Consider the following 22,794-nt stretch of genomic DNA (forward strand, 5'->3'; position numbering starts at 1 on the left):
GGGGCCGAGGCGCGGCCCCGCCCCCGGCGCGCGCTGCGCAGGCGCGGCGGGAGGGCCGGCGATGAGCGTCCTGCTGCCCAATATGGCGGACTTCGACACGATCTACGAGCTGGAGGAGGAGGACGAGGAGGAGCAGGATGAGCCCGAGCCCGTGGTGCGGAGCCAGGAGCTGCCCCGGCCCCGCGACGCGCCCGATCCCGTAGCGGTACGGGGCGCCGGGCACATCACCGTGTAAGGAAGGAGCGGGGGCAGCGTGAGGGGCCGGCGTGGCGGGGCGGTGGAGCCGGGCGGGAGAGCCGGGAGGGGTGAGGGCAGCGGGAGCACCGTGCCCCGGCCCTGTCGGCCCCAGCCTCCCGCCCCGCGGGGCCGAGAGCCGCAGCCCTGCGCCCCCCTCCCCTGCTCCGTGAGGGGAGCTGTGCTTTTAACGTGGGTATTTTCCGGTAGCTCGAGGAAACCCCCAGCCGTGAATGAACAGCCGGAGTTGGCTGTTGGCTGCGGAGGCTGCAGCGCAGCCCTGGCAGCCCTCCCTGGTTGCTCCTCTTTATCCAAACAATTTGTTAGATAAAAAGCAAAGTCCACGCGATGCGAGGACGAACAGCCTGTTCAGAGCATCTCGCTGTGACCCTTGTGTGCCACAGCTCAGCCGGGGAACCCCCACACTGCACTGCAGAGGAGGCTCCTGCCTGTGCAGTACTTTATCTGCTCCAAACTTAGTTGTGAGTTTGGTTTAGATTGAGTCTTTTTATCACTGGAACACAGTGTGAGCCAGAATGTTTGCTGCTCATTTAAACAGTTGAACAGAAGACGAGCAAGCTGTGTTTCCTTATATGTAATGTTTACTCATAGGGATTTTCTTAGTATTCCTGCTCCAGCAAGCTGAAGAATTAATAGAACCAAGTGCATCCTTGACAAGTTGTTGGTTGTCACGTTAATTTTTGTGGCAAGGAGGGATGTATTGAAATTTATGTATTGCAGAGACCCACTAAGCTTGTGTTGCTTTGGCTCTGTCTTTGGATTGTGTGAAATTCACATTTCTCTCTGTAAATAGGTGCAGTGTGATCTAACTCCCTGCAGCGAAAGCGCTGGGTGGGGAAGGTTCTCCCATCCCATGGGAAGTGGTGTTGGATCTGATACTGTGTCCTCATGGAAGCCTGGATCAGGGTTGCATTGAGCTGCTGCCAGTGGGGAGTTGCTCTGCTGCACTGCAATGCATTTGCTCGTGCAGATGGAATTTTTTTGTGTCCTCACCCCAAATAGCTGCTGGCCTGACTAAAGGAGAGGTGGAACACAAGCAAGGTGCTCAGAATACCAAGTACCCATCTTAGGAGTTACCTGATTTGAAGTGCTGAAATAGAAAAAACATTACACACTCATCTGCTTTGCTTTCTGTGATGCTTTTTTTGTGTGTTAGTGATGTTATTTACAGTTCTTTCTTGGCTCCAGTGTCATTTTGGGATGGGGAGAAGCATCTCCAAGAACTAGTGATGTCTACATCAAAAAAAACCCACTCTTGTCAGTAAAGTGGAAATCCTTAGCTAGCTACCTGCCCTTGCAACCACCTGAGCTGAATCCCCATCCAACTTCTTTTCCCTTTTTCCCACCCCTCTCAGCTTTCTTCCTGTAACAGGACCCACCTGCATGGTAGGAGGCAGCTTTTATCAGCTCATGCTGTATTTTTTAAATCTCCTGATTTTGTACTGATAAAAACAGTTATTGGATGTTACCAATAAAATGCAAATAAACCCTGGACACTGAAGTACATAATCCCAGCCCTGTATTAAATGGGAACTGGTTTGCTTCCCAAAGAGTTTGTGTGTTGGAACTGTGTCACTTTTTGATCACATAGATGCTGCTGCTTTTGAAATCAGTTGGCTGCAGAAGCAGCCTGCTCCAGTTACTGAAGGGAGAGACGTCATCCTGGAAAACTTGGGTTTCTTTTCTGAACCTGTCTGGAGTACTGCTAATGAAAATGTCTGTCCTGACAAGTCAGGCATTATTAAAAAAAGAAAACCAGTTATCTTTATAAAGCCATTGTTTTCCTTGGATTTTTGTTTCAGATGTCTCCTGTTTCTCATCTGACCCTGGCCTTCTTGAATACTTTTGGTGTATAGAGAAGGGATAGCTCTCAAATTCCAGGGTCATCTGCTTCAGCTTTTCATGCCCAGTTCTCTTATGAAACTCCCAAGCTGGTAGATTCAATCACTGTTGGTTTCTTTCAAGAGACTTTTTATTCTTATGACCTTGTCAGTGAGCTGCTCACTCTAACAGAGTAACTATTCTGCAGTATCCAATGGTACTAAATATAAATTCCAAGAGTTTTCTGAAGGTATTTAGCAGGATCTTGCTTTTCCCAGTTTACTTTTGCTAGCCCTTCTATGCCTGTGTGTGGTAAGAGTGACCACATAAAGTGTATTTGTTTTATTTTAGTTGGAGAGGATGTGTGTAAAAACAGTTGGCAAAATCTACATTCATCTTATCCAGGATTCTTTGAAAAAATTCCGTCATATTTATTGTGTTTGAAAGCTTTTGAATTTTTGTACTAGGTCCTAGTAAATGCCTGTTCTCCTGCAATTCCAATTTGATGAGGTATAAACACCTTGTTTGCTGTTTCTCCCATAGTCAGTGTGACTCTGCTTGCTGTATCCAAGTATCTCCACACAGGCATTTGTAGTGAAGACTGAGTCATGCCTAGCAAAGGAAAGGCAATAACTTCCAAAACCAGAGCAGGAACCAAACTGTAACCTGGTTATAGGGTTGTATTTATCTGTATATTTATTTATATAAAATTTATAATTTTTCTATGTCATTAAGCCCATGTGGATGGATGGTAATGAGGTAATGAAATATCCATTAAACATATTTTTGCCATTAGTAGCCAGCTTCCTGCTGAAGTCTGCAAACCTGGTTTTGGCTAGAAGCTAACTTTTGGTACTCCATCCTGTTTTCCGTAGGAGTGCCCCAGGGACCCACAGTCCAGGTGCTGATGCAAAGTTTATTTTCATCAGCTGGGGAAGGGAGGGAAGAGCCAGTTGAGATAACATTTGATTATTATCTGGTATTGTTCCACCTTCCACATATTTAAAATAGCAAATGACCTCAGCCTTCCACTCATTACCAAAAACTTCATTTTCCAAACCATCATCCATGGGTAAAGATTCTTGGATACTTCTGGTGGCTTCATGGGAAAATGTTCTGAACTGGAAAACATTAAATGTTCAAGGAGATTTCAGCTCAGAGCTCTTGAGGAATGTCATCTTTACCCTCTAATGCTGGCCAAAGCTCAGCTGGTACATCATAAAGAGCAGAGTAAGATCTGAGCTCCACTCTTGCAGAGAGGTTAAACATAACCTGGATTAGGTGTGGGGAAAGGAGCTGTGCTCGAATGGGGTTGGAGAGCTTCTCTAAACAGGTTTAACTTGTGCAGTCTAGTAAGGCTGATTACTATCTATAAATACTGGAGTGGGAGAAATGAGAATGAGGTGAGGTTTAAGTCAAAATAAAAAGGCAAAACACCTATAAATATTTCTTCTTCTAGATGTAAGAATGCGTTTCCAAAATCTTCATGTTTCAGTTCTGGAGACAGAAAACCTGAGCTCCTGCTTTGTAAAATAATAAACGTTATCTTGTGGTACCTGTTGCAGGTAAGGTTTGCAACTGGTGATTCAAGATGTTCATTTCAGCCTTTAACTGAGGGATTTATGCATTTCTCTTATTATAGCTCCCTAGGACAAGTTCTTCTCACCACTCTACAGATGGGGGAAAATGAGGTGATGGGATTTGTCTGATGCCATCCATGAGAACAGAGAAAGAGGGGCAGAACTGGCAAGTGAGGTCATCCTAGTTCTATTGCAGCCTCTAGGAAACAGTGCCTGGCTTTTAGAGGTACTTGTCATGCAGTGAGAAAAGTGCAAAGGACGTGGGTGACTGATCTGAATTTCTAAATGTTACACTTTGGGCAGCTTGCACTGAGGAGTCACAGAACTGGCCCAGAAATAAATCACCACCAACTGCTGTTCTAAATGACTTAAACGATAGCTACTGGAATTGATGTTATAGTGATTCTTAAATATACTGAGTTTTGGAAGATTTCATAGGCCTGCTCATGCTAGATCTGTTGTAGGAAATCTAATTAAGTTAATTGCCTGTTGATCAAGATTTTAGATTTTAACTTCTTTGCATGAAAGATTCCAATAACACTTCAGTACTTTCACAAAGTTGTACAACTGTATAACATCCTGCTTCAATCTTTTTATTTTATTTGGTTGTTGAGACACCCCTCTGCTCCATCTAACAGGAATTTAATGTTTCTAAATCCTGTAGTAAATAATCACAGAATAGTCTGTAAAACTTCTAGAGATATTTTAGTAAAACTATGCTAAGGGCCATCAGTGATTCTGACTGAATACAGTATTTAAAGGATAGTTAAAACAAAGTTATATTCTTCAGCCACTCACATGTGTCAGTGTGAGAGATGCTTCTCTGTAACTCAGGTTTCCTGGATGTGCTGCAACTGAAGGGAGTGTTTTGGCAACTAATAAAAATTTGGAGGTTTTAATGTGTTTCCTGACATCAGCTTTGAAATTTAACCCAAAACATACTGTGATCTTGCATTCCTAATCAGATTTATTAATCAGAAAACACTAATTTGTCTTGTTCTTTATGGAAATTTGGATGCAGTGGGAATTTTAATGAGTGTATGTGATCAGTGGGATGAAAGACACTACCTGTGGCTTAGGAAGTGTTTGAACTCTGAATTGTTGAAGGTCAGAGGAGGGCTCTGAGGAGTAGCCTGGTACATATCGGCTCTTTTTTTTTTCATTTCTTTTGCTGTTTCCTAAGCTTCTGCTCCTGGCCACTGTAAGAATCAGTGTTGTGGACAAGGTGGACCTTTGGCATGATTTAGTGGAATTGGTCTGTTATATGGGTAGAATAAATAATTCTTGAATTTTCCAGTAGTTCTTTTATTGTGTTGTCTGATTGCTCCTACTTTGTGATCATTTCAGGCTGTTCCATTGCTGATGCATAGAAAAGTCTGTGTTCCTCAAAGCAAGCTTGTGAATGTGCTTTATAATTTTAGTCTTTTTTTTTAAGACTGAAAAGACTACTTCATTGCTCTCCCAGCTTCCTTAAAACTAAATATATAGCATTACAAAACCTGGAAGATTTCGGCTTAAAAAGAAAAGGTACAAAATGTGGAGGCTGACTTGCCAGATTACAAAGAGAATGGAAATGTGCTATATTAGTAACCTTTGTGCTTGCCTAAAATCCTACTGGTTTTACTGTTTGGGGTTTTTAGTAATGTTTTACACAACTGCTGCTCTTTACAAGAGGTTCTAACTTAAATTATTCATCAGAGGACTGGATTGAACTTCACCAGTGTTGTTGCCAGACATTTCGGTTTCTGGATTTCTAGAGACAGCACAAGCTCTTCTGTTCTACCTCTCTCTTCTTTAAGGTTGATTTGACTTTTTGTTACCTCTGAACAATTTCTATTGTCAGTTTGGGTCATCTGGGTTATTACACAGTGCACAGGAGTGTGGATGTGTGATATAATGATGGGCACTGATGTCCAGGAAAAGGTGTTGGAACCTTTAAGATCCCTTCCAACCCAAACCATTCCACAGTTCTGTGATATTTCAGCAATACTGGTGTTCCTACAGAGGACCAGTTTGGAGTGTGGCAGGTGTCAGTTTGACTAAAAGCAAAGTTTGTTTCTTCAAGAGCTCCTTCAATACCAAATGTATTTGTGTTCTCCTTTTTGGCAGTGATTCTTTCAGGTATTTTGATTTTTTTTTACAGATACTCAGGAGATAGTTTAGCAGAGCTGACTTGATGTACAATACATTTAACTTTCATCAAACATACAGATTGTAGCTGAGGGCCAGCTGCTGCTATATTTTGTTAAAATACTGAATTTTAAAGGTTCAGGAGTTTTGGAATAAGTGGTAACTTATTCCAAATCCAAAGCCAAATCCAGCTCCCTGGAGCTTTGCCTGGTTATAATGAAAACCTTTTGCTCAAACCCCAGAACATTTCAGTGAAGAGTGGTCACAATGGTACCCAAAACTTAATTTTCCTGAAGTTCATAGTTGTTGTAAAACTGTCCTTTGTGTGGGCTCTTGCACATTTTGCATGAGGTACCTTAACATAGCCCAAAGGAAGTTTTTAAAACCACATGGTTATAAATTTCTAAGATGATGAACGGGTTCCTTAAAACACTGCATGTGGAACAATTGCATGTATAAGAAAGTAAAAGGATTGTTGAACCTGGGATTTCATAGCTGGAGGATTTTTTTCTTACAGAAATCAAAGATTGAAACTTGCTGCCATCCATTTGGAAAAGAATTTTTGCACTTCTGCAGGTACTGAAGTAAGGCACCAAGCTGTGTTTGTCTGGAAATGACTGAATGGTACACGAGACCTTATATTAACTTAGGTCAAAAGCTCGTGAAATAATGCAAATGTAAGGGCAAAAGAAATGAACAATGGTTTCTTTTTAAAGTAAAAACTCTTATTACATTTTTTTTATTAAGGGAAACAAAATAAGTTAGGTGGAATATATTTTGTTTGTCTCTTTTGTTTTCAAGGTTTGGCTTGAGCAACAAGTTTGATACAGAATTTCCTTCTGTTCTGACAGGGAAGGTAAGTGTGAGATTAAACTGTTCTTTTCAATGGGAAGAGCCAGTGCATCCAGTGGTTTTTGTGTTGGGTACCTGAGCATGAACCCACTAAAAAGTGTTCTTTGTGGCCTGTGTGACCCAGCTGCTCGCTGCCCAGTCCCTCAGTGTAGCTGGGAGCAAGAAGGAAGGATTTGCAGTGGTTGTTATCATTATTGACATTCCAAACCCAGCAAAGCTCACCATGGATCCGACTGTTTCCATGCAGACATGAAAGCAACGCTCACTTAACCTTGCTTTTTAAATACCTGGAGTTTGTGCTCCCTCCTGGGTGAATTAAATCAGTACAAGTACTAGACCTCTCTTCTGAGTATGCCTGACAAGCCTTGAGTTTGTTTAGACAAATCTCAGGAAGTGAATCTGTTTTATCTGAAGCTTTACAGAACAGTGTTAAATCTACATAGTGTTAAATCTACAAATTAAATAGGTTTTTAGTACATTTTCACAAATACTGCTTAGTTCTGAAAATTAGTGGTGACAATTCTCTTGCTTTCTCTGGAGTCCTGTCATTTTACTTACTGCAAATGTAAGAAACTGTAATTTGTGGCTATTAATTCAATCTTCACTAAATTCTTAGTTTTAAATTATTTTTGTAATTGTATTTTTTTTAATCTTTTAATTGCTTCATTCTTTTTCTCTTGATTTTTTTTCCTCCTGCTGTTTCCCTCTCTAGTGCTTTGTTTTTGCTTTGATTTATATCCCCCTCGTGTATCTTTTCCAGAATCTAGGAAAAAAAAAGTTTATTTGGCTCTTTCTACTTTGTCTCATGTCATCCCATAGAGCTCCACTCCCTCTGCAGCCCCTTGCAGAGGTTGAGTCATACCAACAATTCACTAAACACAGCTGGATGGTTGCTCCTGCTTCTGCCAGATCCATCTGGGCTCTCTCCTCCTGCATTTTCACACCAGAGGACAATGAATAAAATCCTTGTGTTGGGTTGTCCAGCTGTTCTGACAGCAGTACCCCTGAAAAGCAGGTTCTGCTTGGAGTTTTTGGGGTGCTGAAAATCAGCCTGGGAATTCTGCCCTTGTTTTGGGATCTCACTGAGCTCAGAAAGACAAATCCTACTGATTCCAGTGTGAGGGCTGCTGACAACACTTTGCATTTCACCACCTTGTCTGAGGCTTATTCTTTTCTGAGAAGCTCTTTCTGATCACTGAACAGCCACAATGCATTTTGGAAAAAACAATTTTATGTTCTTTTACTCAAATTGTAGTTTATTATAAATAAGCCTGTAGAAAATATCAGGCAAGAAATGTTAAAACTAAATTTAATTATATAATTTCATCTCTTTCTGTCTCTGTAAAATATATTTGGTTTATTAAAAAACAAACCTGCAACCAGGTCTACAGTTTTTAATACCAGCATCAGTGGCTGTCACATTTTCCACTTGATTATCCTGCTCTTGTTAAATAGAGAGTGAACAAAAGCTTAATTTAAAGTTCACTTGAGTGCTTGGACTTAATTTAGCAAAGAAAGGAAAGAAGTTCTTCTGTTGGCATTTACCCTTTTTGTTCCTTTTTGTTGGTTGTAATCAGTGCTACAGGAGTGGCATGGGCAGGGATTTGCTGTATATAAGGATGCTCCTCTGGTGAGAATCTATATATTGTGTTATCTTGTGGATCTGAGGGGCTTTCTGAGCAAGGAAATGAATTCCTTTTTGTCAGGGGAGAACACCAATCTAACAAGATAGTAAACACATTTTTCTTCCTGCCTGCACACACTGCCATGAAAGACATTAAAAACCACAGTTGTGGGACTTTTGGTTTTTAATACTTTTGTCAATTGCAAGAAATAAAGAATCTGTTTCTTCCTCTGGCTGAGGCAGTCAGTCATCTTAATCCCTATTGAAAATGAAAATTCAGTCATTTTTTTCAGTAAGAAGTTTTTCTTCAAATACCCTGTTAAATAATTCACAATAATCAGTATAGTAGTCAACTGAGACCTCACTTAAGAACCTCTGTTGTTAAAATGTAATTTTTTTGCTTTTTATGAAATCAAAATTTATGAATAACAGTGACTGTTTATATTTACAAATTGGGATTACAATATTTACTCTGAACTTGCATTAGTCCTCAGCTACTCTAAGACAATGTCATAGTTTATTCATATTGCCTGTGTAACATTAAGTTTAAGGCTTTGCTGTCCCCTGTGAATTGCCATTAATAATAAATCTCATCTGCTAATGGAGTGTAAGAGATTAAACCTTTAGGTGGGCTTGATGGAGTTCTCAGTGATACTGGTTTTCTTTTGAATTAATACAGGTGTAAAAGATGCAAGTTTTTAAAGCAGGATAAAAATCCTAATTAGAGAAAACTCTGTAGCTACACCTTCCTCCCAGAAGCACAAACTTTTGGGATTTATGCCACATTCTTTTGTCAGTAATTTACTTAAGCTTCCTGCCCTCAGTTTGCCTATCCACATAATGATGGCAGCCAACCTGATTTTCTGAAATCTGCAATCCCCCTCCTCCTTCACCCATTTTCCCAGTCTCCCTGTTTTTACACAGACTTCATAGCTGTTGTAGGTTAGCCTAGAGCTACGTGCTTGTAATTACATCTTCAGTGTTTAATTGAGACTTAATTTGTTGCTTTCCTTGGGAGAGTGAATGTGTACATTTAAGGGTAAAGCATAGACAATAAAATAATAAAGGAAAGAAAGATCCCAGGTATGTCAGATGTTTGGCCTAGCTAATTCAGCTGGATTAATATTTGTCTTGCAGGATGAGACATAAACTCACCTGGTTTGTAAATCCTGAGCCAGGCTTCTTTTCAATGGAACATTATAAGAAAAGATTTGACTACACTTAATACAGAGGCAATATTTAACTTTTAATAATGTAATTGGACCTTGGCCTAAATTGGAACGGTGGTTAAATTTAAATTCTGTGTGCTGCGGTTTTGCAGGATTATTAATTCTCTTAAACAAGCTTTTAACAAAATTTTCTCTATGTTATGGAGCACAATAGCACACACTGCTCCAGGTGACCAGAAAATGATGGGGGCAGTGATCCTTAAGGAGAAAAGTGGAATTTCTTGCTCTGATCTTGAGACAAAAGGGGTCCTGCCCAGAGAGGAGTGTGCAGTGCAGGGCAATGTGAGCCATAAAGTGAGGGCTGGGCATTGTGGTGCCATTGTGCCGTGTGATTGATAGGGCTGCTGATCATGGTGATTGAAGGAGGAAGATCAGGCCTGCTGGGCCTTACTGGCTCCCTTCCTGTGTTTGGAGATCCTCTGCATCCTGTTGTAAAATATTATGACACCCCCTCCTTTCCTTTTATGTTTTTTTGTTTTTTCCCTCCTAAAAGGGGCTAATGTCCCTTCCCAAGGTGTACAGCACAGCCAGGAGCAAAGTGCTTATCTCATTCTTTTCAAGAGCCAGACACAAACTCTCCAAGAGATTTCCAGAATTACTCAAAACTAGCTTTTCTTAGGGAGCTGTCTTTGTGCAGGAGGAGGTGTTAATTCTGTTTGTTTGGAATACACCAGCCCCTTCACATACACCTTTCAAAAGCTGTACCTGCAAGAAGGCAAGAGTTAAAATTGTGTCAGAAAATCAACAGTTCTCTGGTGACTTTCATTTGGATTCCATTTCATTATTAGATTAGAACAGTTATTTGCAGGTATTTTGTTCTTAATCACTGTGTAACAAAGCTTAACTATCACTGAGCTGTAAACTGAGCAACAAAATTGTGATTTCTTCTGTTTATCACAACATGAGGCTTATCTTGATCTCCAGTTCCTTTAGTTTCAGATGAAGATGTGTCATTATTGACAGAAATGTTTGTGATTCCATTTCCTAAAGGCAGAAACAATCCAATAGTTTGGGTTAGTCAAAAGCATCTTAAGTAATTTCATCTTATGTTGTAGCCAAGAGATTCACCTTTTCCTGAAAATATTTGGTGAGTTAGCAGGTAGTGGTACTTTGATAATATTATATTAAGGTAAATATCACACCAGGATTCCTAAAATGTGAATTTTCTATTGCTTAATGGCATCCAAAGTTGGTTTCTGGTTTAGCCATTTGCTCTGCAGGAAGAAGAGTACTTCAACTTTCATCTTAAAATGTAGGAGCATGTTAACCTGACGTGAACAGTGGCTCCCTAAAAATTACCACAGCTACAGGGAATCTCCTTGTGCTTTCTTTTTAGGTCCCAAATTTTTCTTCCAGCTGTGATCTGAGGATCTGGTTGAGTTCTCTTTGTGTTGGATGTTACCACTGATAAGGGTCATTCTTGTTAAACTGAATTCTGGGCTGTGCCATTCCATTGTCTTTGGCAGGTTTGTTCAGCTGGGTTTGGTGGTTGGGCTGTGTTGTTGTAAAGGTCCAGTAAACTTTGTGTCTGAAGGAAAAGGAAACATTCTCTTTTCTTAGGGAGTCTCAATACAAAAGTATAAATGGGTTCTGAAAAAAAACAACCAATTACTTATTTTTATATTTCACATAAATAGAATGTAAAATTCTAAAAGATTTATCAAAGGAAGTGCCATTTGTAGATATATAAATATGAGGCCCATGAAAACTTCTTTAGGAGTTGAGAATGCCAATTAATGTAGGAATCTCAGTTTGCTTTGAGGCAGTGACTGCAGCAGCTGTCTGAAGTTACTGCAAACCACCAGCCCAGATGTTCTTTCCTACAAAACACTCTCCCACGGAGAGGATTAAAATGGTTTTGCTCATGTGCATCTGGTATTTGTTATATCCCAATTCAAGATCTGGCACTGGCAAAGAAATCCATAAAACCTTGTTCCAGAAACATGCAAGCACAGGATAGTTTGCCACATTACAGTGGGATTTTTTTCATTGCAGATATCCCAGTACAAAGGATCTCAGAGGGTTTCTTTGACCATTTTCTTTTTTGTTTTTTTTCCTTAAACTAAGGTATCTCTTGTAAAACAGACAATTTTTTTTTGTCACTTCATTTGTAGATGTAAAACAAAACAATCTACTTAATATGGGAGGGGGGCAAAATAATTACTTTTTCTGTATTTATTAATACTTTCTATAAAATATTCACACTTAAATTATGTTCTGATGTTATTAACTGTAGGCCTGGCTTGTGTGCAAGCCCAGCTGCCCCCTGACTCTAATGTCTGGTGACCTGAATGGCCAGGAAACAGATGTTGTATTTATTTACTCCCTTCCCTGCAATGCTTTAAAGAATTCAGCTCAATAGGCAGAAGCAGCAGCGTCAGGTCCTCTCCATTTCCTGCCCCGTGGCTTTGCCCCTGCTGGAAAGGAGCTTTGTCATTAAATGAACTTTTGTTGGTGTTGCTGCCCTTGTTTGCAGAGTCAGATGAGCAGAGTTGGGCTTGCTTGGCTGGGGGTTGTGGAGCAGTTCAAGCTTTGTGTACAGACTCACTCTGGGGGATTTGCATCAACATGGCAAGTAGGTGGGAGAGATGGGGATTTCAACTGTTCTGAGTTCTACCTGCCTGGTCAAGTCTCTTATTGCTCCTGATCTTCTCTGCTTTGTGTATTTGAATGCTGGATTGTGTCAGAGTTAAGGGTGTCCTCTTGGAGTCACTGCCTCAAATCCATGTTTGACTTGTCAGATGGAAGTGACTTGGATTCTGGAGGGAGGTGAGGGATTTGGGGTATGTGAGTAGGTGAGAAATGCAGTTATTGGAGAAAAGAGCTTCTTTCTGATACAAAGTGGGGGCTCCACTGTGAGTGCAGTGGCAATGCAGATACAAAATGCTTATTCCTTCATTTCAGAAAGCTACTTTCCAGTAAGTAGGTTTATTACTAACCCTGCATTGCTCTGCCTTAAATACAATCCCGTGTATTTCTTTCTAGGCTTCCCTGTTTCAGGAAGCAGCCACAAGGGAAGTTGTGGCTTCAGTATGGGCCACTTCAGGAAGTTATTTGTGGACAGAGCCTTCACCCAGGCACAGTGTAGACTTAGATTGGTGTGACATTAATTTGGACAGTGTTCTCCCTTTCTGTGATGCCGGTTTTTACTGGAAAGCTCCCACATTCCTTTGGAAAGCAGAGATCTGTCATTCTTCCATGTTTTTGCTCAGTGTAGCCAGTGCATGTATTGCCCAGCTGTGTCCCAGTTCTGATTTTGTCTGGGCCCACTGTGTTGTCACATTCATTGATTAATTACTGGTGCAATGAATATGGATGAGGCTGCTCATCTAAAAGATATTTGGCTTTTTAATTCAGGTTTGTGCAGCGCACGCACCAGAAATGAATTTGTTGCAGGAAAATGACTTCATGCTCACTGGGTGACCAGTGCTTTAGAAGATTGTGTAATTTTCTGTTTCATTTTAACCTGTAGAGGCAATTTCTGAGAAAATACACCTGTTCTGGCTCTCCCTGAATTTGAGCCCTTCTGTTGCAGGTGGCCCCTGAGGAATTCAAGACCAGCATCAGCCGAGTGAACGCCTGCCTGAGGAAGAACCTCCCTGTCAATGTGAAGTGGCTGCTCTGTGGCTGCCTGTGCTGCTGCTGCACTCTGGGCTGCAGCCTGTGGCCCGTGGTCTGTCTTAACAAAAGAGTGAGTCCATGTTTCATGTGAATCTGTGGATTTTTTAATTATTGGTAGGATTAAATAACTGTTCATAATAATCGTCCCCATTTTAAAATCATGGCTTGGCCTCACATTCAAGAGGTTATTCTGGTTTCCACCTTAGAAAATAAAATATATTTGAAATGACACCAAATTACCAGCTCACTTAATAGATTTAAGAATAGCTGATCTCATCTCAGTTCAGACAGGATGAAATATATGATACCTTAAATTTCCAGGATTTCTCAAGGTCTAAGAATTGAGTGCAGAACTTACCCTTCACAGAGTAGCAGAATTAGACTGAAAAATCCCTTTTCCTCTTCACACCCACCATCCCCACTCCCTCCACCCCCCAAATAAATATTTTTCAAATTTAAAAATCACTTTTTTATATGCAATAGACACAATAACATATCAGCTGGGGTTTATTTGCCATATTTTACTGTGCTGTTTCTGTTAAGAACAAATACAAATTTATTTTCTAAAGACTTCACCCTCAATAGAGAGTTGACCACTCCTGTAAGGAGGTCCAAAGTAATAATTTTGAAAAGCACTTTAGTAATACCAGGTAAACATGATCTCAATTACCTCTGTGATTTACCTTGGGAATTGATTTATCACAGTAGTAAATATTGAGGAAGCACATTAATGTCTTAACTTGAAGTGCTCATCACTGAAGCTGCATCACTAAAAAGTTACAGGACTTGTTTTAGTTAATTTTAACTGCCTTTAAAAACATAATTATTGCAGAGATTTATGCCTGAGAGATACAAAAGGAATATTTGCAGTTGTAAAGCCATTTTTAATATCCCTGTACCAGTGAAAATCTAAATAAATGCCAATGTGGGGGTGTGGTATTAATTATATGAAATCCTCAAGGCTACAGAGAATGTGCCCCAGGTAGGGAAAATGATGGCACTTCCATGGGTGTGTGAGGGTGACAACAATCATGCAGTGATTAAAATTAAATGTATACCATGCAGGATCAACACAGCTGTCTTTTTGTGTCCTTCAAAAATCACTGAAACTTGAGAAATCATCTCCTCTCCACAGTCATGGAAAGAGCAGAACATGAAGGACACATTTGGTAGCCAAGAGTTGAAAAGAATTTGTTGTCAACTGGGGTTTGGTGGTGAGGGGTTTTTTTTGAGATCCAAATCACGATTCTGTTAGCAAAATCTGGAAATGAAATGTATGGAAATGTGTGTTTTCAGCAGAACACCTGCAATGAGTGCAGGATTTGGCCAGGAGAATTTGGGAGAGTGTTTTGTTGGCTGTGGGAGGTAAAAACACCAAGTTCAAAAGGATCTCTTACAAACTAAATGAACTCTGGAAAAGTCACAGGCCTAAGTTGGACTTGATCTTAGAGATTTTTCCAGTGATTCTAAGTTAACAAAAAACATCTGAGTGTTTCTTTTCTTGAAAAAAGTGGAAAGTTGAAGTGATATAATTTCCATTTATTTCTTCTTTGCTTTGTTCTACTTTTATAAAATTTAACTTACTATAAATTAACCTTAGCCAGAAATGCAGTAGTGAGATCCTTCTGGATGAGACTGCTGAACCATTTCTGATACACTTCTGCCTTCCTTTCTAGACTAGAAGATCAATTCAGAAGTTATTAGAATGGGAAAATAACAGATTATATCATAAGGTAAGAATAGAGTATCTGTTTTTTTTCAGCTTTAATAATACTGGCAATGAAAGATTTTACAGTCTTGATATAATTCCATATTTTATACTGATCCTAAATAATAGATCCTGATAATTCAGTGTTGCTAATGCTTGTTGCATTACCCATCCAAGGTAATTCGGATTTTTTGTTAATTATTTCCTTAGCTTGGTTTGCACTGGAAGCTGAGTAAAAGGAAATGTGAAACTAGCAATATGATGGAATATGTGAGTATTGCTTGTTACTTATTGCTGTTCAACAGAACTGTGATTTATTAGAGGAAATCCTTAGAGACCCTGTGCAAAGAGATCTCCCAGACAAATGTGCAGTTTGGTCTGTAATTTGGAATGAGGGATGCCCACTGGGACTTTCTGCCTTGGAGTGATTCCCACACCAGCACCAGTCTGCAGTTCTTTAATTATCCACCTTTTCCAGTGGTATCCATAATTCCTTTGATTCAAATAATTTTGCAGAAATATTGCATCTTTATAGTAATGTGTTTTTTTAGTTGGACCTTTTGTGATTTTGTTTTTGGTTTGTTTTGGTGGGGTTTTTTTTGTTTGTTTTTTTTTTTGCCAGCTCTAAATTTCACATGGTTGTAAACAAGACAGACCTTCTAGAAAAGCAGAATTTCAATTATTTCTGTGGTTCTGCCACTCCCCTATCCACTTTAACATGTAGCTGTGAAGGTTATTTAGGCTTTGGAGAAAGAGATCCACCCCCAAAAAAAGCCAAGCACCCAGAATCCCTCTATTTCAGAATGACTGGAGTCTCTGCTTTGTTACCCTGGGGAACATTCCCTCCTCACAGACTATCTCAGATACATTTAGTTTTATGAATTAGCTAATGTTCATGGAAATTGTGCTGAAACTTTGAACTTTTTGGTTACTGTCTTCTGTTCTTGTCTTTTTCCCTTCTTCAACAGGTAATATTAATAGAGTTCTTACCAAAATACCCCATATTTCGACCTGACTGAGGAACAACATTGGTCTTTCATGTTACCTGTCATTTTCTACCCTTAGTGCCTTGTAGATGATTTTGGAAAGAAGATGGTCTACTTTGCTGTGACTTAAAAATGTTCTTCAGTAGAAATCTTCCTTGCTGTTACTTTCTTTTGTTAAGAAGAGAACAATTTGCACATTTTTTTATGTTAAATGAGGCTTCTATGTTGCACTCTGAATTTTTAACATTACCAGTAACTGATAGAGTTGCCACTAGGGATCTTAACATCAGTGCTGCTTAAACTTGTTCTGAGCATGCTGCCTTATTAATTTCTCTCTTTGCTGTCCTCCAACGTGCATCCTAAAGCTGTGTCATCCTATATTTCATCCTAAGTGTTGCAATCCTAGAAACCCTCAGTAGGAATGTCCAGGTAAACTCCAGTAGTAATGATTTTAGTAGAACCTGCTTGCATAGAACTTGCAATCAACAGCACTGGTTTTGTCCTGCACTTTGCAAAATCATCATTTACATTTAGGGGGGTTTCATTAGTTTACCCACTATGGATTTGTAAATATTTGCATTATGTAAAGTGTGGTATGCCAAGGTTTACAGAATGTATTATAGCTCTTACTCTATTGCCAACAGTCCCCCAGCATCTGTTCCATGTGCTCGTTCCCCTGGGATTGTACAGCCCCACCCACGCTGGTTTTATGGGAAAGCCATAAAGAGTTTGTACATATGTCAGATGTGTAGGGCTCAGTTGCACTTTGTTTAGTGAATGGATGAAAAATGCATTGCATTTCTGTCTTTATTTTGAAAACTATTTCAGGTGGTGTTTGCAGCACCTGAAATACAAAGCTGAAATCTTCACCTCTGCAGCAGCTGCCTTTGTGGGGTAGATGGCAGCTGCTATTAACAAAATACCCTAAAGTCTCTTCTGAAGTGAGGAATATATGGTTGTTAAGTTCTATTTTGTTTTGAAGTCAGGTAAAATTAACCTCAAATCAGAGATCTTTGTTACAGAGGAGAAAAATGAGGAAGAGCCAAATCCAAGCTGAAGTAGCACCTTTGTCATTATTGTGGTGTGGTTGTACTTCAGCATTTTTACAGTTAAGTGACATGAAGTCCCTTCCAGTGGAAATAGGTTTTATCTCAGTCAAAGTGGAGTTTTAAAACATGCTGAGGGGAGGAAGTGCAGCAGTTGAAAGGGCTCCTGAATATGTTTTGGCAGTCAGGCACTGTCTGGAAAGCCAGGAAAGCCTTGTGGAATTCAGTATTATTTTGGATTCTTCCCTGTTTGCCTGATCTCAGGAAGGGAAGTCATTGTAGAAAAACTTCCTCTAATGGCTGACCTAAGCAAGAGCACTCAATAAAAGAAAGCAAATGGAAATTGTTGCAAGTTCCCAGCCCTTCCTAACTAGAAAAAACAAAGCCCAGCAGATAACTGAGCATCAGCAAGTTGTGGTGGATTTCATTATCAGTGTCCAGGCATTTCTTTGCAGCATCTTGACTCTCTGCAACATCATCCCAAGTTGCTTTTTAGTTTCAGGGTGACTTGGGGTTTCCTCTGAATGTATTTGCATCTCTCCAGTTTGCAATATGCTATTAAAATACAGTATTTGTAAAACCATTGCATCCTAATACCTGTAGTAGGTCAGATTCCTTGTACACAGTGTTTACAGAAGGCCAGTTTTATGCAAGTTGTTACTCAAAGGGAAGTTTGTGCTGTTTCCAGTCCCAGACTGATGGTTCAGAGTCTGAAATCTGCACATTTCAAAGCAGAAACTTTGTTTGACTGGTAGATTGGTGACAACTAAATGTGTAATTGCATTTGTGACATGAATAAAAACCTCCTGTGTTGTTTGAAATTATCATTAGCTGCACCTTGCAACTCAGATTTCCATTGCAGAACCAAGCAAAGTGTTGTCTCCAATTTATTTCCTTTTTGGGGGGGATGAGTGTTAACTGGAAGCAGAGAAAATAATGGCAGAAAAAGGCAGAGTAAACCAAAACTGAATTGGCACACCCAATTATTTCCTTGGGTTTCCCTGACAAACGAGTTTCTGGAGTAATTAACAGAACAATGGAAGTTTCTTACTGTTCTGCCAGAACTTTGTTGTGCAAAAAACCTCAAGAAATCTCAGCAGGTTCTGATTTTCTTCTTCACGTGTCTCTTGTTTTCTCCCTGTACTTTTCCAAGTGGGAGAACAGGCACTTCCCATGGAACCACAGGATGGGTTGGGTGGGAGGGACCCCAAAGCTCCTGTCATTGCACCCCCTCCTTCCACTAGCCCAGGATGCTCAGAGCTCCATCCAAACTGGCCTTGAACACTTAAGCACATAATATTAATTTGTAAAGTTTACATTCTAAGTACATAAATCCTATACATTTTAATTTGTCCTTAATTATTAATTGTGCAGTCTCCAAACCATGAATGGGTTTTGTCTTTGTGTTTTAATTGACATTTAATTATGTGGCCATAAAGCAACTGGTAATGAACCAGAGCCAAACCTGTCATTTACAGTAAGCTCCATGTTTTAATAAGTAGGTAAATTTGCATTAAAATGCAAAACCAGCAGCAGTATTATATTTGCATGTGAAAGACACAGGATTCATAGCTCACTGCAAGGTGAAGGCAGCTGGCAGTAATTGCTGTGAACTCTGTACACAGGTTCTTTTTGCTTGGGCTGTCCTTTAATACAAGAACACAGGTAATTCTGTCTCCCAAGACTGGAAATCTCATTTTTGACAATAAATGATCAGCATGAGTTGGTGAAGTGTTCATGGAGGGTATCTGTCAGAATTTGTAGCAGTGTAACAGATGAATGTCAGCAGAGTGAGTGGAAGTGGTAAAGAAAGTGCCTTGGCTGGTTCCAACACCATTGTGCAGAGAAGGAGAAAAGGGAACTGGTCCCTCTCAGGAGTGGGAGTCTGCAGCAGATTTTTAAAAGCAGCTACTGTCTACCAAATCAGTGTTTATTTCTTCACATCAACATGTTGACACTAATTTTGCTTCAAAATTTTATCCAGGAAATCTTTGGGTTTGTATCTAGAAAGTTTTGTATCTAGAGAGTGCTGAAGGAGTGCAGAACTCTGGCAGAGCATCAAAGCTTTTCCTCAGTGATTCCCCACCTGCTCCTGCAAAGGTGTTTTCCCAGAGGAGGAACGCAAAAGTGTTCAAACATGCACACCCAAGTCTAGGTAGAATGTGGGTTCAGTTGTAAATGGGTGACTTGAAAACAGAAAAAAAAAAAAAATTAAATCTGGTGTGGTTTTGATAAATGCAAAAGAAAAAGTTCCTGTGTTTTTCGTGATAGGTACAAAACTTCATATGCAAAACCATAAATTGATGTTTATTATTGTCCCACTGACAGTTTACTACATTTTCTTGTCAACACACTACCATTGGAGCAATAAAAATGTCAAGCTATTAATATTCACCATCAGTTATTTATCTCTTTAGTAAGCAATGTTATGTGATTCTTCTGCCATTCTTTTGTTTTCTGCTTTTGGTGTTCTTACGGTGTTGTAACATACTTGTATTGCTTCTGAAAAGTGGTTTTGTTTAAGCTGTATGAAACTGTGTTCTTAACACTTTTATTCTGTTTACAAGTGAACAGCCACTTTTTTAACAGGACCTCACATCTGGAGAGTTTTCTCTCTGTTTTTTATTTTAAATGAAAAATAAAATTCTAACTGAGCTTGCTTTCTACAATTTACTGCACTGGCTTGTGCCATTGAAAGAAGCTGGAAGTCAGACATGCTTCATCACTTTGAGACATTTTTCTTTAATTAAATTCAAAGATGAAAACCTTGAATAGTGCAATGTGTTTATGGGGAAAAAAAAAAAAGGAAAATTCCTGTGTCTTTCGCTGTGGATGTGTTTTAGTGTGATGGCAGCAGTGGTGGGGTGTGTCTAAATGAGACACACCTGATACAGCCAGGCCAGGGCTTTGCCTGCTTCAAATAACAAGACTTGGAAAGCTTAAGAAGGATTCCCAAAGATGAAAACTGCAGAATGATCATCATATCTGATTTTCCTGGTGCTCCACCTTCCTGGCAGGACAGTGGTGGAGTCACCATCCCTGGAAGTGTTGAAAAACGTGTGGATGTGGCCCTGGAGGACGTGGTTTAGTGGTGACCATGGTGGTGCTGCGGGTTGATGGTTGCACTTGGTGATCTCTGAAGTCCTTGCCAACCTTAACCCTTCCATGATTTGGTTGGTGGGGTCACAGCTCCTCCTTTGGTAGGACTTCCTGAAGGAATCTCTCCCTGCAGCATTCCTCTCCAAAAGCAGAGGTTTTCTCCCACCTGACAGGGAGCCAGCCTGAGCAGGGACAGTGTCTGAGGGTGAACAAATCCCTGGCTTCCCGAGGGGTTTGTGCCCAGCACAACACAGCCCTTTGTGTGCATGACCAGCCTGCCTTTGGAGCTGTGAAAGCAGGACTTAAACTAAAGCCTTTGGCTCATCCCTGAGGGAAAAGCACACATTCCTGAAAGGGGCACGTGCAATGTTTTTGTTGGAAGTTGTTTTGGGCAAACCCAGGAGCGGCAGAGCTGATACTGGATGTTGGCTGAGAACTGCAGGGAATGTTACTGGGGTGTTCAGCCAAAATGGGGATGAGGGGCTGAGTCAGGAGTTAATCCCTCAGGGGGTTGAGGAAATGGAATTGTCCAGATTTAGCAGCAAAGGCCTGTGTTAAGGATATTTGGGGTTTGGCCCTGGCTCTATTGGAAGGCAGTCTCAGACCTGTTGGTAGAGCAGTTTTGCTGTGGTGTCTGTGCCAGTGTATTTATAATGCTGCGTCTGTCATCACTTGAGCTGTTCTAGCTGAGTTTATTTTTCTAGTGAAGCTTGGAGAGACTTAAACCCTTCATTCCTTAGACCAAATTAAATGTTAGCCTCCTCTCAAAACCAAAGTTCTGTTTCTGTTCATCCTGCTTGCATATATTTGAATTAATTATCCTTGAATAGCAGTGACCAGGAACAATATTCCAGTTAGTGGCTCATGGCCAAGGCGCCAGGTATTTATTTCAGTGTTGATAGTTCCCTCTCTTGTGTGAAAAGAATGTGATCCATTAAATTTGAGTGATCACATTTGTCTCCTTAGTGGCTGTATTGTATTTCTGATTCATAGATGTTCTGTGATAAATCTGGGGCTGTTTCTCTTCAGCCACTTGCAGTTTATACAAGTTCCCTGCAGACACTCATCATCAGTCCAGGCTCAGCATCTGACACTTTGTACTGGTGAATCTCTCAATATTTCCATTGCTGTGTCCTCCCAGTCCTCCAGTTCACCTTGGATTCCTATAAAAAGTGTTTGTCACAAGCTGGTTCAATCTGCAAAATTAACACAAATGAGTTTACTAGAAAGATGAGTTTTGATGCCTGAATTTTGCTTATGATTTTATAAATGCCCTTTTACTTAGTCCCTGGCCTGCTTTAAATATTTCTATTATTTCTACATCTGACTGAATCAGTAATTTCCTTGTTGTGGTTTATCTGGGAGATCAAATCTACTTGGACTTGCTTGATTTACATCTGTTTTTTTATAAACATGCTAACAGCATATATAACATATATATAACATATATAAAACATATATAACAGCAGATTTGGGTCTGGGCTAAACTGCTGAATTCTACATTTTCCTTAATCACTGAATGCATTTAGATAATGATCCTTTCAATATATTCACTTTTTATTTCACATTCTTTTATGTAAACCTTACCATCTATAGTAGCCTTTCTTGAGCAGTAAATTAAAGTTTCTGCAGAAATAGGTTTGTATATTTGTATTCAGTGGTAACCAATATGAGATTTTGGCTAGAAAAGAAACGCTTCTCAACAACAGTGCTGGTCCCATGGGATAGGTAATAAAACTGGAAAGAGGAATTACAGTAGCTCTCAGACTAATAAGAATTTAAAATTAAAAGGCAAATATTAATCAAAAGGTGATGACTGATCTGTATTTACTGTAAATTATATGGTGTGCAAGCCTGGAAGAGTAACTGAAAACTACTGGTTCTCCAGACGGTTCCTACAAGGGATATCCTTGGACTTTTTTGACAGTGAAGTGTGAATAAAGCAGCGAAAGTCAAGAGGAATTCTGGGTTTTGTTGTAAATGGAAAACAGTGGGAAATGGAAAAGCCACTGTTGAGGCTCGTTGGGGAGCAGGGCTTTCCCACCTGTGTAGAGTTAACCTGGATCCATGGCTATAAACCAGGGAGTTCATCAGCTCCTGGTGGGTTTTGGATGTCCAATTCCCATTCCAGTTCCTGCGTGAGTATTCATTCAGCATTCCCAAGGTAGGATCCAGCAGGGCACAAGGAGCAGGAATGGACCACAGCAGAACCACAGGGTGGAGACAAGGGAACATTTTAATCCGGGATTTTTCTAGCACTGTTTAGTGCATGGAAAAGGTAACTTGCTTCGTGATTCTCTGTATGTTTTGTGAGCTTTAGTGCTGAAAATCAGCTTTCTCTAAGTTTCCCTGTGGTACTGATGGAGTTAAGAGCTCTGGAAGAGGAGAGGGTGATGCTCCGAACAGGAGCTCGCAGATGGAGCTGCAGAAGGAGCCTCAGGCGGTGAAGTTCAGCATTCACCGAGGAGCTGCACAAACCCCACCCAGACAGTCCCGAATGTGTCCGCAGCTGCTCGGGAGCATTGCGCTGACGGCAGAGACAAGGAGCGGCGTTCTGTGCTGCCCGTCCCTTCCCAGCGCCTCCTCGGGAATCCCGCGGGGCCCCTCACGCCCTTCCCGGGGAGCTCCGAGCGGGACGCGCCTCAGCGGCCGTACGGGCTCTGCTCCGCACGCCGCGCTCCTTTCCGCGGCTGAACCGCGGCGCCTCAGCCTTGCGACACTCCTAGCGAGGGGCCGAAAGCTCAGGACTCCGTTTTATCGGAGAATTCCGCTTTGTGGGAGAGCTCGGCGCGGCGCTACCGCGGGCAGCCCCGGCTCCCCGCTCACCGCGCATGCGCGCGGGG

The 22,794-nt window shown here is 40.7% G+C and overlaps 1 protein-coding gene and 1 long non-coding RNA gene across 3 annotated transcripts; one reads left to right on the plus strand and one right to left on the minus strand.

The window, feature by feature from the left end:
• The first annotated feature begins 51 nt into the window (after positions 1–51).
• On the plus strand, positions 52–19,624 carry CHIC1 (cysteine rich hydrophobic domain 1). Of its 2 annotated transcripts, XM_058848206.1 has the most exons (6): positions 52–231; positions 6,588–6,642; positions 13,027–13,182; positions 14,789–14,845; positions 15,031–15,090; positions 15,789–19,624. In XM_058848206.1, exons 1-6 carry the CDS (start codon positions 62–64, stop codon positions 15,837–15,839), a joined length of 549 nt encoding a protein of 182 aa, XP_058704189.1. In that variant the 5' UTR covers positions 52–61; the 3' UTR covers positions 15,840–19,624. The 2 variants fall into 2 exon arrangements, with proteins under 2 accessions (XP_058704189.1, XP_058704190.1); XM_058848207.1 differs by lacking the exon at positions 6,588–6,642 and having other exon boundaries at positions 52–205.
• On the minus strand, positions 17,760–22,706 carry LOC131583772 (uncharacterized). Its single transcript, XR_009278591.1, has 2 exons — positions 21,996–22,706; positions 17,760–21,147 (listed from the first exon to the last, which is right to left on the minus strand). It is a non-coding gene; the product is annotated as an uncharacterized LOC131583772 (long non-coding RNA).
• Between the last annotated feature and the right edge of the window lie 88 nt (positions 22,707–22,794).

The sequence above is a fragment of the Poecile atricapillus genome, chromosome 12 (assembly GCF_030490865.1).
Source record: "Poecile atricapillus isolate bPoeAtr1 chromosome 12, bPoeAtr1.hap1, whole genome shotgun sequence".
In the NCBI taxonomy this organism is placed as follows: Eukaryota; Metazoa; Chordata; class Aves; order Passeriformes; family Paridae; genus Poecile; species Poecile atricapillus.